The sequence below is a fragment of the Salmo salar genome, chromosome ssa01, assembly GCF_905237065.1.
Source record: "Salmo salar chromosome ssa01, Ssal_v3.1, whole genome shotgun sequence".
Taxonomy (NCBI): Eukaryota; Metazoa; Chordata; class Actinopteri; order Salmoniformes; family Salmonidae; genus Salmo; species Salmo salar.
This window is the reverse complement of record NC_059442.1, coordinates 29,271,842-29,289,172: the sequence shown is the minus strand read 5'-3', so window position 1 is coordinate 29,289,172 and position 17,331 is coordinate 29,271,842. Positions and strand designations below refer to the sequence as shown.

At 41.4% G+C, this 17,331-nt stretch overlaps 2 protein-coding genes and 1 long non-coding RNA gene across 3 annotated transcripts; 2 read left to right on the top strand and 1 right to left on the bottom strand.

Annotated features, from left to right (window-relative positions):
- Positions 1-282: 282 nt before the first annotated feature.
- Positions 283-2,449, top strand: LOC123742355 (uncharacterized). The gene is made up of 6 exons (XR_006769503.1): positions 283-650; positions 835-1,089; positions 1,257-1,441; positions 1,578-1,681; positions 1,767-1,883; positions 2,092-2,449. It is a non-coding gene; the product is annotated as an uncharacterized lncRNA (long non-coding RNA).
- Positions 2,450-2,671: 222 nt separating this feature from the next.
- otub2 (Ubiquitin thioesterase OTUB2) lies at positions 2,672-5,701 on the top strand. Its single transcript, NM_001146635.1, has 6 exons — positions 2,672-2,928; positions 3,052-3,129; positions 4,254-4,372; positions 4,501-4,585; positions 4,731-4,922; positions 5,216-5,701. The coding sequence occupies exons 1-6, from the start codon at positions 2,926-2,928 to the stop codon at positions 5,420-5,422; spliced, it is 684 nt and encodes a 227-aa protein (NP_001140107.1). The 5' UTR covers positions 2,672-2,925; the 3' UTR covers positions 5,423-5,701.
- LOC106596870 (ATP-dependent RNA helicase DDX24-like) lies at positions 5,518-12,780 on the bottom strand (the record flags this gene model as incomplete). The annotated part of the gene is given in 6 exon segments (XM_014188146.2): positions 5,518-5,960; positions 6,079-6,208; positions 6,341-6,529; positions 6,613-6,688; positions 6,835-7,347; positions 12,632-12,780. Coding segments are annotated over 6 exon segments (1,341 nt in total), but the record flags the coding sequence as incomplete, so codon positions are not given.
- Positions 12,781-17,331: the final 4,551 nt, after the last annotated feature.

The window sequence follows — 17,331 nt, the reverse complement described above, 5'->3', positions numbered from 1 at the left end:
AACTCACACATTGCTAAGATAAAGCAGTTCTGTATGGAAGAGTGGGACAAAATTCCTCCACAGTGATGTGAGAGACTGATCAACAACGACAGGAAGCATTTGGTTGAAGTAATTTCAGCTAAAGTTGGCACAACCAGTTATTGAGTGTAAGGGGGCCATTACTTTTTTTCACACAGGGGCATTGGGTGTTGCATAACTTTGTTTATGAGATAAATGAAATAAGTACGTAATTGTTGTGTTATTTGTTCACTCAGGCTCCATTTGTCTAATATTAGGTTTTGGTTGAAGATCTGATAACATTCAGTATGAAAAATATGCCAAAGTAGAGAAAATTAGAAAGGGGGCAAATCATTTTTCACAGCACTGTACATCTGATGTGCATAATTCTTATGGCCAGTGATGGTGAAATGCAGTGGGATCATAAAGCATAAATAACAGTTTTAAAGTATTAATTACACAGCTAATTTAACGACTAATTTCCCATGTAGGCCGCTAGCAGAGTCCTGGAGACAGGAATGAACTCATTACAGAGGACCCTTGTCTTGAAGAAGCAGGTGGAGGTGGATGAAGTGGATTGTCAGCTGGCACAGAAACAGCAGGAATTCAAAGCCCTTGCACAGAGGGCAGGGCTATAGCTGAAACAGAAGGCGGTGAGTTACATCACACCACTCACCATGAGCGAAGGAATTTCAATACCATGGACAGGTGAAATTCTACAGATATTGTACAGGTTTAAAATAGAACCTAACATAGAAAGAGAGCCGAATCCTTATCAGCAATATATACAGTAGTAACCTGCTTATGTGTACATCATCTCTTGACTTTTCCCCCTAGGTTTATGATCTCAACTGCGCCGGCAGGCCCTGAAGAAGTACCAGGCAGAGAGGAAGCAGAACGATCTGAAACAGAAAGAGGAGCTCACTGAAAAGCTGGAGAGACATTGGACATATCCATCTTCTCACCTGAAATCTTGGACTCTCTTTACCTGACATATTTTCCCCCAACCCCTACAGGCAGCAGTATTTAAAGGATAAGGTGACCAAGCACAAAATGTACGAAGACTACATGATGAACATTTCCTCCCAGAGAGTAAGTTGTTTGACTTTTAGTTGAATCAATTATACCTGAATCTGGAAATCTATTGTTTGGCAGAAATATTGAGAAATTTGAGTGCTCTTTCGAATTAATAAACAAAGTATACAGTGTATGTTGTGAGTGAGGTACAATACAATAAGTATGTTTGTTTCCTTACCTAGCTGAGAATGTAGATCACCTGGAGTAAGGGGCAGACTCCCTGGTGATGCCCATCATCCATCGCCTTGAGACCCTGTCCCTCACCCATCAGGATCTGGTGGAGCACCTGGGCCAGCTGGTGGAGGAGCTGGAGCAGGGCCAGCACAGCCTGGACAGTCTGAAGCAGGAGCACAACACCAACAAGCTGGTCAGACATACAAATACATGCTTAGAAATGCAAGTACATTGTGCTCTATATGTGCTAATGATAAACCATTTTGTTTTGGTTCATGAATTGTCTGGGACCAGGTAAGACTGTGTTGTCTTCTTTCCCTCTGAGGCAGATGAGATGAGGAACAGAGAACTGTCTGAACTGTTTACCCAGCGGGATATAGCCAAGGAGAAAAACAAACAGACTGAGATTAACCAAGGCCAGTCCTGAGACCAGGTCTGAGCACCACCACCATTTCATATGAATTCAATAATAACCAATAATAATGTCACAATAACCTCCACTCCACCTCTCTTGTCAGGTTGAGGAAATGGGTAGCTTGCTTATAGCTGTGAAAAACATTGCAGAACAGTGCTACTTACACCACTATGGGCCTCTGGAAGAAATGGACATGCTGACAATGATGGATATGGTAAAGGTAATGTCTAATTGCATTGTTATGTATTAGTAATTACCTTGACCGAGATGTCATTTGTTCTCATTTATAAACTATACTTACACTTTATTTAGAATGTATTATTATCCATGATTTCTTCCAAAATAAAGACTGTATAGTTTAATCATATTATATTTCCCAAAGCAAGATTGCAACTAACAATTTATTATATTACTTACCATATTTATAGGAATACATTCAGGAGAGGGCAGACAGAGAAGAGAGCAACATGACTGATAGACGAGCGCCAGAGAACAGAGGATCACTGAAAAACATTAACAGTACTTTACATTTGTATTTAAGGTTGTTGTAATACTGTTATAATAGTATAGTTTGTGGTGATTAGTTGCTGATGAAGGAAATTGTTGGGGTTATAACATGCAGTTGTACATGCATTACTCATATACCCTAATCAAAGATTGATGTTCAAAAATTGTTAGGATGAATTCAAATGTTCATTAGTTTGCTTTATTCATTAAAAAAATATTACAAATGTTTATCTGACAAAATGTCTTTGAACCAGTCTCTTTGAAATTAATAAAAACAAATATGAGTTGTGGTTGCTGTTTTTTAAAACTTAAGACCACTGAATGGACTACCTATGGCAGTTCTAAATATCCGGTTGTTAATGTTGCTCAAATATTAATTTGTTATTATTATTTATTTTTTAAGCAAAGTATAAGGGAGTTTTACTCCAGTCTAGTAGGTGGCGGTAATGCAACATTTATTGGATGCCTATCGCCGTTAAACCTCATCGAAGAAGAATGATGCTCGAAAATGAAAGAATTTTAGAATGTCTCTCGATGTTACTTTTCATTCCATTGTCTCTTTGTTGCGTACAACAGTCGTGTTCTGTCTTACCACGCGATTAGCCCGCGAGACAGGATGACAAATCTGAAAACATTTACATCTGTTTCTATTTAGCTAGCTAGCTCTCTAGCCATGTTTATCTTTGTAGCATGCTAACCTAGCCTCATCAAGGTGGAAAGAAAATAATTCGACTATTCTTTGAGACGCCTCGAGTATGGTAATGTTACCTTTAAGCAACAAAACATGATTTAAACGTAGGAATTAACAAAGCATTATGTTTTACTATTGTCACTACACGATGCATTTTAGATTTAATTTAGCCAATGACTGTTCTTCACAGACGGAACCAGGACAGTTTGTTTCAAGTAGAGAAGAAATATCTACATATCTGCTGGAGGTGGAAGCTGCAAAGTATCGGGTAATAATGCCTATTCATATAGCTATTGAAAATGGCTCACAAGAGTATGTGAATTCAAGTTTGGCCTAAATTAGGCTATTAAACACACATAAAGCTTAACGTTACATGTCAGCTGTGGGATCTCTGACATATTTGGATAGATATTCCTTGGATATTTCAAAACAAATGGAATTCTACTGAACAAAAATATAAAAACAACATGCAACCATTTCAATGATTTTACTGAGTTGTATTTAAATTTCCTTATAATACGCTGTCATGCACATCAATCCAGAGCATCCCAAACATGCTCATTTGGTGAGGTGTGTTGAGTGTGCAGGTCATTGAAGAATTGGGACATTTTCAGCTTCCAGGAATTGTGTACAGATCCTTTCGACATGGGGCTGTGCATTATCGTGCTGAAACACGAGGTGATGGATGAATGGCACAACAAGGGGCCTCTCGTCACAGTATCTCTGTGTATTCAAATTGCCATCAATAAAATGCAATTGTGTTCATTGTCTGTAGCTTATGCCTGCCCATACCCCCACCGCCAACATGGGGCACTCTGTTCACAACGTTGACATCAGCAAACTGCTCGCCCACACAACACCATACAGATGGTCTGCATTCTCTGGCAACAGATGTGGACATTCCTGCAGTCAGCATGCCAATTGCACGCTCCCTCAAAATTTGAGACATCTGTGGCATTGTGTTATATGACAAAACTGCATATTTTAGTGGGGCCTTCTGTCCCCAGCACAAGGTGCACCTGTGTAATGATCATTCTGTTTAGTATGCCACACCTGTCAGGTGGCTGTATAATCTTGGCAAAGGAGAAATGCAAACAAACAGGCATGTAATCAAATTTGTGCTCAATTTGAGAGAAACAAAATATTTGTGCATATTACGGGGGGGGGGGGATATTTTATTTCAGCTCACGAAACATGGTCCCAACACTTTACATGTTGCGTTTATATATTTGTTTAGTGTAAATTACATTGTTATAAGTAAACTGTAAAGTAGTGTTAAATTGCATAATGGACTAACTAATTACTCAAATACATAGTAAATGTAAGATAGGCTAGTGAAATTAAAGTACTTGAATTTGTCAAATTCGCTGACATCTCTTATTTGTTTTGAAGGAGATTTGCAGCCAGTATAAGTACATGAGGAAAATCAGGGGCGATGGTAATTGCTTTTACAGAGCTCTCTGCTTTGGACACCTGGAATCATTGTTACAAAATGATCGAGCTTTGCAAAGGTAAAATCCTTCCTAGTATGCATACATTTTTCCATGTGTTGGACTCCATGACTGTGCCGTTACCTGTGTGTGGCTTTGCCACTTGAAAATAATGGAGGAAAATTTATAATTTTCTCTCCGTATCTCAGATTCAAAGAAACAGTGAAACAAAGTGGCAAAGAGTTATTGGCTGCAGGCTTTGATGAGAGCTCTTTCAAAGACATGCTTGACATGGTAAGTTTACATTTAACTTTGTACTATTCAAAAACATTTTTTTGTAATAATGCTCCTTCACAATAAAGATGACGAGTCACATTTTCTTTAACTGTCAGACATGTAATTGAAGCCGGTTTTAATTATTGCACAATTCATCTTTTAGTTTGTAGGTGTTCTAGAACAATGTGAAGCTGATGAGCAGGGTGACACGTTGCTCCAGCTCTTTAATGAGCAAACTACCTCCGACAGTATGGTGCAATACCTCAGGTTGCTCACCTCAGCCTACCTTCAAAACCATGCCGACTTCTTCAGCCACTTTGTGGAGGCACCCAGTCTCAAGGTTTACTGCACTCGGGTCAGTATGAGTTGCGCTCAAGACCATATTGCAGTTAACTTCTGTTTTATTAATGTGCTATGGAAGTGTGCCAGATGCTGCTGATACTTTTCTCCAAAGAAAATCAGACCTCTTGTCAAGGAGTCTCATCACTCAAAACTAAGGTCTGAAAGTATTCTGCTGCTCTCTAGTGGTGGTGCAATTAATGGAAAAGAATTGGTGTTTTAGGGACCAATCACAGACATGACAATTTTTTTGTAGCTTCTGTTTCTGCTTGGGTATATACTTACAATGTCCATTATTGCCTTATCCAGGAAGTAGAAACCATGGCGATGGAGTGTGATCACGTAGATATTCTGGCTCTGTCGGAGGCCTTAGGAGTTAGCATCCACATTGCTTCAGTGGAGGGGGGAGACGGACACCGCCTGGCCCACCACACGATTCCAGAGGGAGCGGAGCCCTGCCTACACCTCCTATACAAAACAGCCCACTATGACATTCTCTACCCACATTGCCATTGAGGGGCCTGATGAAGGCCTCCACTTATCTCAGGTTTACCGGTAGTTAAGTGTTCAAATAAATGTACGTTGTGATTAAGAAGTTTCTCAAACAAAAATGTTTTTAGCATTGTTTTGTAATTTACAGTGAATGCATATGCGGTAGACTCCGCTCGACTTTCTTGAATGTCCAAAAAAAAGTATTTATTCAAAAACAAGACTGATATCTTCTAAAATCATTTGTGAAAAATGTTACAATAATTGCACTGTATTTCCATTTATATAAATTCAATCTCAAACATTCTAATTGAGACTACAATCATTTTTAACACTGCGGCTGCTGCTTTTTCTTTTGTTTCTGTCTTCTGATTGGAGACACTGGTCAAGGGCGTTTCCAAAACATGTAGGGGCATGTTGGGCAGGGAGAGCTTACCCATCTGTGTGGGGTACTTGGTCTTCATCACATTCTTGAATACAGGCAGAGAAATCAGGTGTTTCATGTGCTTCTTCATGCCCTTCATCTTCTGCTGCTGCCTGTCATGCTCCTCATCCTTCCTCCCCCCTAAAAAAAACTCAATGTCAGTTTACTCTGATCTATTTTTGTAAGTCCCTCTTATTTCTGGGTTTCTTATGGGGCAACCTCCCACTCCTAGATAACTCATTTAATGATGTAGTCTTACCAAGAAAAACATCATCATCCAGGTCCATCTCCAAAGCTTCTGCTGCTTGCTTAAACCAAGAGTTGTGCTGCTTCTCTCTGCTGTTATGGAACTCAATCTTCTCTATCTTCCTAGCCATGTTGACTCACTCCTGTCAAGGCAGATATGAAATATGGTACAATGTTGTTTTATGTCATGAAAGATAAGTAAATCTGTGCAGCTCCTAGCTTAGATCGACCATCATGTGATCAAATACAGGTGCCTGGCCTGGCTAGGCGCCTACCTTGATGGCAGCCATGCACTTGCTCTGAAAGGGAAACATGGGAACCTCCTCATCCTTTCCCAGAGCTCTGTAGATTCTCTTGAAGTTCATCATGTCATCTGGCCCAACCAGGAGCAAACTGAGACCCTCTTTGGTGGCTCGTGCAGTCCTTCCACTGCGGTGGACACAGGTCTCTGAAGTCCTGGGAACCTGGGACACACAAGAACGTTATTATTTGAGGAACAACTGTCAGAGACAAATAACAGGAAACCACCAAAGGTGTCAAAAGACACCTGGTAATGAATGACGTGTTGAACATTTGGAATATCAAGCCCTATTGCCGCCACATCAGTTGTCAGGAGCACACAGCTGTAAAGAACAATGTTTATTGTAGTCAACATAGTTTATTGTACAGACAAAAAGTTGCTGATCCATGCAAGTGTAATCCAATGCATACCTCAAAACATATGGATAATAACTAGTCTGCAGCATATACATGTACTTCTATGACTCACCTCTCCCTCGCAGCGAACCGCTCAAGGTTCTTTAGGCGCTGCTTCTGGTGCATGTTGGCATGCAGTGGCAATGGAGTACAGTCCAGGATGACCAGCAGAGAGTTAAGCCGCTTGATGCAGTCAATACTGTTGGCAAACACCATAGTCCGGCCTGGATACTGGAGCAGGAAGTAGTACAGGAAGAAATCCTTCTCTTCCTTTTCACAGTGTATCCGTGTCTCAGTCAGGGTCTCGACTGTAGCCTCCTTCCGGGTCAGATCAATTACTTTAGGCTTGGACCTGATCCCCACTTTCTCCAAAAGGACCTCCAGCTTGCTCTGCTGGTCCACCTTCTTGCCCTTTTTCTGCAAGACGCGGGTGGGCAAGCTGTGGGCCATGGTCAGGGTGGCGGAGAACACAAATGTCTGCCTCTTTGGGTTAAACTGGACAGTGTTCAGCATCTCCAGCAGACTTTCCAGCTCAGCAAAATGGCCTCTTTCCACAATGCGGTCTGCTTCGTCAATGACTAGGCACCTATGAGAAAAAAAAAAGTTTTACTGATTTACAATTTTGACTGGTGTGAAGCAAAAATGTAACTTTCCAGGCCAGATACAGACAAACACCTGCATTGAACATGCATTATACCAATTTAAACCCACTACTGCTTTCCTGAGCTGCCTTAGGTTGACCAGATGTGGATGCCTCTCTTTGATCATCTCCCACAAGCGTCCTGGGGTGGCAATGACGATCTCAGGTCTGCGTTTCAGCATCCTGATCTGTTTCTGCTGAGCCATTTCACCCACCACAATGGCTGTTTTTATATGAATGCTTACGAGCCTGCTGGTGCCTACCATCGCTCAGTCAGACTGCTCTATCAAATCATAGACTTAATTATAACGTACTAACACACAGAAATACAAGCCTTAGGCCATTAATATGGTCGAATCCGGAAACTATCATTTCGAAAACAAAACGTTTATTCTTTCAGCGAAATACGGAACCGTTCCGTATTTTATCTAACGGGTGGCATCCATAAGTCTAAATATTCCTGTTACATTGCACAACCTTCAATGTTATGTCATAATTACGTATAATTCTGTCAAATTAGTTCGCAACGAGCCAGGCGGCCCAAACTGCTGCATATACCCTGACTCTGTTGCAAGAGAAGTGACACAATTTTCCTAGTTAAAAGAATTTTGCATCCGCTACAAGACCATGGTGCTTGCCTACGGAGCTGTGAGGGGAACGGCACCTCCGTACCTTCAGGCTCTGATCAGGCCCTACACCCAAACAAGGGCACTGCGTTCATCCACCTCTGGCCTGCTCGCCTCCCTACCTCTGAGGAAGCACAGTTCCCGCTCAGCCCAGTCAAAACTGTTCGCTGCTCTGGCACGCCAATGGTGGAACAAGCTCCCTCACGACGCCAGGACAGCGGAGTCAATCACCACCTTCTGGAGACACCTGAAACCCCACCTCTTTAAGGAATACCTAGGATAGGATAAAGTAATCCTTCTACCCCCCCCCCCCTTAAAAGATTTAGATGCACTATTGTAAAGTGGTTGTTCCACTGGATATCACAAGGTGAATCCACCAATTTTTAAGTCGCTCTGGATAAGAGCATCTGCTAAATGACTTAAATGTAAATTCATGTTAGCAGGCAACATTAACTAAATATGCAGGTTTAAAAATATATACGTGTGTATTGATTTTAAGAAAGGCATTGATGTTTTTGGTTAGGTACACGTTGGAGCAACGACAGTTCTTTTTCGCGAATGCGCACCGCATCGATTATATGCAACGCAGGACACGCTAGATAAACTAGTAATATCATCAACCATGTGTAGTTAACTAGTGATTATTATTGATTGTTTTTTTATAAGGTAAGTTTAATGCTAGCTAGCAACTTACCTTGGCTTCTTACTGCATTCGCGTAACAGGCAGGCTCCTCGTGGAGTGCAATGTAAGGCAGGTGGTTAGAGCGTTGCACTCGTTAAGCGCAAGATTGAATCCCAGAGCTGACAAGGTAAAAATCTGTTGTTCTGCCCCTGAACAAGGCAGTTAACCCACCATTCCTAGGCCGTCATTGAAAATAAGAATGTGTTCTTAACTAACTTGCCTAGTTAACCTCTCTAGGGAAGGTGGGACGAAATCGTCCCACCTACGTAACAGCCAGTGGAATCCTGTGGCGCGTTATTCAAATACCTTATAAATGCTATTACTTCAATTTCTCAAACATATGACTATTTTACAGCATTTTAAAGACAAGACTCTCGTTAATCTAACCACACTGTCCGATTTAAAAAAGGCTTTACAACGAAAGCAAAACATTAGATTATGTCAGCAGAGTACCCAGCCAGAAATAATCAGACACCCATTTTTCAAGCTAGCATATAATGTCACATAAACCCAAACCACAGCTAAATGCAGCACTAACCTTCTTCATCAGATGACAATCCTAGGACATTATGTTATACAATACATGCATGTTTTGTTCAATCAAGTTCATATTTATATCAAAAAACAGCTTTTTACATTAGCATGTGACATTCAGAACTAGCATACCCACCGCAAACTTCCGGTGAATTTACTAAATTACTCACGATAAACGTTCACAAAAAACATAACAATTATTTTAAGAATTATAGATACAGAACTCCTCTATGCACTCGCTATGTCCGATTTTAAAATATTTTTTCGGTGAAAGCACATTTTGCAATATTCTCAGTAGATAGCCCAGCATCACAGGGCTAGCTATTTAGACACCCAGCAAGTTTAGCACTCACCAAAGTCAGATTTACTATAAGAAAAATGTTATTACCTTTGCTGTTCTTCGTCAGAATGCACTCCCAGGACTGCTACTTCAATAACAAATGTTGGTTTGGTTCAAAATAATCTATAGTTGTATCCAAATAGCGGCGTTTTGTTTGTGCGTTGGTAAAGAAGGGTGACGAGCACGACGCATTTCGTGACAAAAAAAATTCAAAATATTCCATTACCGTAATTCGAAGCTTGTCAACCGCTGTTTAAAATCAATTTTTATGCCATTTTTCTCGTAAAAAAGCGATAATATTCCGACCGGGAGTGGTGGTTTTCGTTCAAAGAGAGGGAAAATAAAAACATCTTGTGCCCTCGTGCACGAGCCCCAGTCTAATGGTCCTCTGACAGGCCACTATCCAAACGCGCTAATGTGTTTCAGTCTGGGGCTGCCTCGATATCATTCAGCTTTTTCCCGGGTTCTGAGAGCCTATGGGAGCCGTAGGAAGTGTCACTTTACAGCAAAGATCCTCAGTCTTCAATAAAAAGAGCCAAGATGAACAAGAACTTGTCAGACAGGCCACTTCCTGTTCAGAATCTTCTCAGGTTTTTGCCTGCCATATGAGTTCTGTTATACTCACAGACACCATTCAAACAGTTTTAGAAACTTTAGGGTGTTTTCTATCCAAAGCCAATAATTATATGCATATTCTAGTTACTGGACAGGAGTAGTAGCCAGATTAAATCGGGTACGTTTTTTATCCGGCCGTGTAAATACTGCCCCCCATCCCCAACAGGTTAATCGGCATCGGCTTTTTTTAGTCCTCCAATAATCGGTAAAGGCGTTGAAAAATCACCTCGAATGCATATCCTTGGTACCATTTGAAAGGAAACACTGAAGTTTGTGGAAATGTGAATTTAATGTAGGAGAATATAAAAATAGATCTGGTAGAAGAAAATACAAAGAAAAAAAAAAGTGTTTTTTTTTTTTACCACCATCTTTGAAATGCAAGAGAAAGTTCACTGTTATAGCCATCACTCTGATTGTAATTCCGATAGTGTCCACAAGATGGCTGCATTGTATGTGCAAAGTTTCAGATGGATAACTTGGAGTGTGACTGATACTCAAGACTTTTAGTGTGAAATCACCAGGTACATTTGGGCAAATCGTGAAGGAGACGTTTGCATTCATATTCCATTTTTCTGCAAGAGTATTGTCAAATCTGTATACTTGGACTTTGATTTAGCTTTCCAAGTATTAGCAGCCATTTTATAAGTTCAACATTTGCAAAACAACCAGTTTTCATAACTCTGAATACCCTTGTAATTTTGGTCCAAAATGAAAAGGCATGCTGTCGTACAAGGTTAGAAGCTACATTTTACGACATATACATGATTTCCGGATACTCCCATAAAGCCTAGCTCATTGGCTATTTAGCTAGCTTTGTTTGACCCCCGATTGGTGCTTATTTGACAAAGATACAGCCGTTCAAGTGATGGCCGCCCGCGTCATCGGCGTGCCATGAAGGCGTCGCTCTCTGACCAAATATGGTCTCCTATAGGATATACTACACCCCTAAGGAAATAGTGAAGTCTTGTTAACTTATAGGATCTCTGAGGAATAGATACAAACTTGATTTGACTCGTTGAAACAAGGTTTAGCGTGAGATTCACAGATTCCTTTCTTTGCAAATTGAACGAGTGGAAATACAAAATCAATCGTTCATGCTATATGGACCTTTTCAGGATATGAAAAAGGATTTTATCTAACAAAACGACACTTCATGTTATCTCTGGGACCCTTTGGATGATAAATCAGAGCAAGATTTCAGAATGTAAGTACACATTTCACCTTCAGAGGTGAATTTATCAAACCTATCGCAGTGTTTTGTTGTTAGGAGCTCTCAAACAATAGCATGGTCTTTTTCCCCCGCAGTAATAGCTACTGTAAAATTGGACAGTGCAGTTACATTAACAACAATTTAAGCTTACAGTCAATATAAGATCCTTCTATGTACCGACATTTGTTGTTACTCTAAAATCTGCGATCTTGACATAACGAGCTGAACGATTTACAACTGGCCCGTTGACTGTACGCCGATCTTAACTAACCTGGTATAGGCGAAAGTATCTTCATTCTCGATTCAGCCAAACATGTACCTCCTAAAATGTACATGTCCATTTGCAAGTGGTGCGTTTTAATTTAGAAAATGCTCCTTTAAAATAAATAATTGTTTTTCTACATGAAGTAATCCAACAATGCTTATGCCACCATCTTCTCTATTTCAAATCTTCTCTCATTGATTGAGACAGGTGGGTCCACATGTCATGATGAAACTCACCTGTCTTGATCAATGAGAGAAGATTTGAAATAGACAATATGGCGGCGTACACATTGTTGGATTACTCCCTGGAGCAAAAAGTGCATTTCTTTTAATAACACAACATTTTCTAAATTCAAATGCGCCACCTGCAACTGGAAAGACATTTTAGATACATGCTTGGACGAATCGAGAATGAAGATAGTGTAACGACCCTGGGTTTTATAAGCGTGGATATTGACTCTGCCGCTCGAGCATGCTTTTGGTGCACAGTCGATAGCACGCTGGACTTCGGGGTAGAAGGTCGAGGGTTCGAGACCTACTCCCTGCCTGTTTCATTACAATAGTATCACCAATACCCTGCCTGTTTCATTACAATAGTATCACCAATACAGGGTTAATCAATCTCTGGCAACGCTTTGTATAGGCAAACCTGTAACTCCCAGTACTTACTAATGGATACCAAACAACTTTGGTTAAATCACATCTAGTTATAATTTTTTTTTTAAACACATGAATTGTACGTACTCTATTTGATTAAAACAAACGGAATAAAAGGGAACTATTCATGATCTAATTCGCTAACAGGGGTAACCTAACTAGCAAGAATAACATAAGAAAAACACATCAGCATGTTAGCAACTGTATAGCTGTCCGCAGCCAGCACCACACATTAATTCATTTTCAATACAGTGTCATGAAATATAGCTGCATAAAACGATTGACAAATAAATATAAACTACCTTTGACTGCTTACAGGACTTTCCTCTGATAAATCACACGACTTGACTGGACTAATGCATGACACGAGGACGTAGCCATTGCAGTTGTGATCACGTTCTTCTTCTTCGGTGGGTTTTTTCGGCGGGTGACAATCAAAATTATTGGTGCATTACCGCCACCTACTGTGCTGAACGGCGAGTGAGACAGGGAGGACCTAAATCCTACCTGCCAGCCCCTTTCCTCTAAGAAAATAAAACAAAATATTGGATACTGTATCTATTGATGTTCTACTCAATAAACTCTTTACACTCAAATCTTGTAACCCATTTCTCTCATACATATTCTCAATCCCTCTCTCTCCCTTTCATACCGCCCACACTGTATCAACAAATTGTTTCCTCTTTCTATTTCCTGACAATAATCACATCTTCCTGTTGAATGTTTCCTATCAGATGTATCTACATTTCGATGAAACATGGTGAAGCCCTAAAATTGCCTACCCTGGAAGCGTGTGTTTCAGACATAAGGAAGTGGATGGCTGCAAATGAGATGCTAGTTCTAGGTTGCTAGATGTTCACGTTAGGTTACATTCTGTCTTATGTACCCATTCCAAACGGCACATATCATACTAATTTGAGTGTCTCAGATGTACATTTTACTATGTTACGTGTAGTTTATGAGACCAGGCAGGGAAGAGATGCATGCCCTTAATGTCTCTATCCCACTGCTCCTGCCATCTCTGCACCACCACTGTCCATATCAGGCCGCCGTTTGCCTCATTAAAACTTCAACGTCCACCTCCTCACTGCTAAGGGCCTGTTTAGCCAGAACATCAGCTGCCTCGTTCCCCTCCACCCCCACATGGGCTGGGACCCAACTAATCCTCATCTGTATACCCATCTGTCTCACCCAGCCATGGGTTTGTAATACCTCATACAGCAGGGGCCTGTTGCACAAAAGTAGAATTAAGACATCCGGGATAAATGACTCAGCTGAGCTCAATGAAGCCAAAACATGTGCGTCCAGGCTTAATTGGTTGCACAAAGACCAAGCCAGGATGAGCAGACACGGATTCATTAAGCCAGGTGAAACCAATCCTGGATAGGTGCGCGCTCACGGCTCACTCAAATAGACCCCGCCACAGATCACAGATTAACTGATTTACCATGGCAACTAGAGCCGCGTACTTTTCCCCGTCGGAAGCACAAATCCTCATGGAGGCATACGAGGAGGTAAAATATATAATTAAGAAGAAAGGCAACACCGCCACAGTGATAAAGCAAAGAGAAAAAGCGTGGCAAAGTATTGCAGACCGCCTGAATGCGTAAGTAGTGCACAATTACACAGTCACCGCTCCGCTGAAACATCACAATTACAATTCAAATATTTAATTCACATCTCCAAAAATGCAGTTGTACTGTAATTATGAAACGGTTAAATTTTTAATTGAAATGCACTGCAGATATGAGTGAAATTGTGTAAAGTAACTCCATCACACTGTATAAAGCTATGATAGATTTTTTGATATTTTTACTGAAAACAAGACAAAAATACCAAGTAATTTTTTGCAGTGTGACTCCATTAAAGTGTGTGTGTGTGTGTGTGTAGATTAAACATGAACGGGCCAAAACGGACATGGCAGCAGGTCAAAATCAAATACAAGAACATTCTGCAGAATGGTATGGTCCCTGACTAATATTTAACAAAGCACAAGCATATATTGTACCCAGAAGGTGCCTGCTCACACATTGTCTGTACTGTTTTAGCAGTGAAAAAGAATACCCACAGACAAGGCACGGGTGGTGGGTCACCAAAGGCTGACCTTACCCCAGCAGAGGACATGGCCTTGGAGCTAAATAAAGGCAGGCCCGTCTTAGAGGGGATCCCTGGGGGGAAAGAGACGAGCATAGGTTCCTCCCAAGATGCCACCCGCTTCATTCAAGGTATGTCCTTCCATCTCTACATGGGATACAACCACATTCATATTGAATCAATTTGGACTGTCTGACTTTGGTTTACCTATTGCCTTGCAGTGTCTGGCAGCACTGTGTTCCTGTTAGAGCCACCAGCACAAGCACCAGACGATGCTGATCCAGTGAGTACTCCATCAAAGGCATACTGTAGGCCTGGCATGTCTTGTCTACTAGCTTCAATATGAATCCGATTAAATGTGATAGGGTGAAGGCCCCAGTGCAGCAGCAACAGCACATGATGGAGACGATGATGAGGAGGAGACCATCTCTCTGGATTCCAGAAGGCATGAGGTATCATGTTAAGACTGTGAAAGTACTATTTACTCTACAATGGTGAGGAGTCCTCATCAAAATCAAAAAATCTAATTTCTTTTACAGGACCCAGATGCTATACAGTGGGAAAACCAGCCTGGCAACATAGTGCGTATTAATAAAAGGACACCACATCCTGCCAAATTCCAGCTGCGCTAATTGTATTGTGTTCACAGAGCTCACAAGCTATCAGAAAGTTGTATGGCAACCACCTCCGGCGCCAAATAGAACTGGCAGACATAGACATTCAGTACAAGAAGAAAAAGATGGAAAATCTTGCACTGGAGTCCGAAATAAAAAAGAGGACAATTAGGAAACTGGACCTTGAAATAAAAAAACTTGAGAGGGAGGTGAGATATGCCTTCAATGTACACTGTATGCTAACTGTAACACAAATGTATTAATCATTATTTTTCTTTCCTCCCCAGCTCCAAGAAGATGACACAGCTCAAAATAAAAATTAGGTATATTCTCGTAAAGTCAAGTGAGCCATGACATATGAGCTCTTATTGTGAGCACACAGGACGGTGGCATCTTTCTAAGGTTTTTTTATTTTCCCAGCAATCAGTACAACCAAGTCATCGTTATAAGGCATCGCCCTCTTTTGCCCACCCCCCAGCACCAGGTGTGGCCACTAGCCTATATGAAGGCCCAAAATTGTGTGTTCCTTTCTGCTCTGACAATGGCATGCCCATTCGTGCGAGATGTGGTGGATGAAGAAGCACTTGTGCTGAGGAGAGCCTTCAGGCGAGAAAGGGTCTTCAGGGACCGGTTGGACCCACTGGCCTTCCCTGATGACCATCTATATGAAAGATACAGGTTTTCTGCAGATGGCATCAGGTATCTATGCAGACTACTGGGTCCCAGGATTAAGCACCGCACTGCACGGAGCCATGCACTGAGTGTGGAGCAAATGGTTTGTGTGGCCTTGCGCTTTTTTTCTAGTGGAGCCTTCCTGTACTCAGTGGGGGATGCAGAACAGCTGAACAAGGCCACAATTTGCCGCACAATAAGGAGTGTGTGTCTGGCTATCAAAGCATTAGCAGATGTCTTCATCTCCTTCCCTGGCCACAGAAGACTCTGTGACATCAAAGAGGAGTTCTATAGGATTGCAGGTAAGAGGATCTACAAATTACAGGACAACTGTTAACACATAGTAGGATACTCATTACTTTGTGTGACAGGTTTCCCCAATGTCATTGGTGCAGTGGACTGCACACACATAAGGATAAAAGCCCCTCAGGTGCCCATGAGGCCGATTTTGTGAATAGGAAATCCTTTCACAGCATTAATGTTCAGGTGAACATAACTTTTTGATATTGTCCATTGACGAACACTCTGCATTGCCAGTGATGTGCATTGATTGGTGTAATATTCCTCATCTTATGATTTCAGATGGTCTGCAATGCTGACTGTGTGATCAGCAATGTTGTGGCAAAATGGCCTGGCTCAGTCCATGACTCCAGAATCTTTCGGGCCTCTGAAATCTATCAGTGCCTATCACAAGGTAAGCCACACAACCCCTATTTATAACCATCATGGCTGTGTCAAGAATATCACTGTGTTTATGAGGTAGTAATGATGAGATTTTGTGTTGACAGGTGAATTCTCTGGTGTGCTGCTGGGAGACAGGGGGTATGGCTGCCAGCCTTTTCTCCTGACACCTTTCACAGACCCCCAGGAAGCACAGCAGGCCTACAACCATGCCCATGCCAGGACCAGGGCCAGAGTTGAAATGACCTTTGGCCTCCTGAAGGCACGCTTTCACTGCCTTCACAAATTAAGGGTCAGCCCTGTTAGGGCATGTGATATTACTGTGGCTTGTGCTGTCCTCCACAATGTGGCCTGCCTGAGGAAGGAGAGGGCCCCCAGAGTGCCACCAGCCATGGACTGGGACAATCCGGCAATCTTCCCTGATGACGACAGTGGTCGGCTGCTGAGGGACCAATATGTGTTGAATTATTTTAGTTAGTATGTGTGCTTTCAATTTTGGTTAAATATGTCCTGCGGTGGCAGAGGAATTGGGTTTTTTTTGGGTTCGTTTTTTTACGAATTTGGCCTCTTATGATGTTTGTGCGGTATACTGTGTGTAATACAAGGCTGCAGGGAGGCTACTGCATCCATTCATTTGTCTGTTCAGTTGATGTGTATGGATTTGTCCTGCATTTATTTTAGTGTGCAGACATGCAGGGTGTGTTATATACAGACCTTTGAATGTGTATGTATCATTTTGTATAATATGCTTGGATTCTGTGCTTTCCATCTTGTAGTCACTGTGACTTCAGTTTCGAAAGGAGCTGATGGTTTACCTGCTTTGTTTTGTCCTTATTCAATAAAGGAACATAATGTTACACATTGTGTTTTTATATTCATATGGAATGTGTATTTGTTTATATGACAGAGTACTAGGGCCACACTGAAGAAAAAGGATAAAG

Excerpts from the sequence above, each read along its gene's own strand:
- otub2 (NM_001146635.1), top strand. Across the intron at positions 3,130-4,253 it reads TGGAAGCTGCAAAGTATCGG|GAGATTTGCAGCCAGTATAA; the intron begins GTAATAATGCCT and ends TTTGTTTTGAAG. Across the intron at positions 4,586-4,730 it reads TCAAAGACATGCTTGACATG|TTTGTAGGTGTTCTAGAACA; the intron begins GTAAGTTTACAT and ends TTCATCTTTTAG.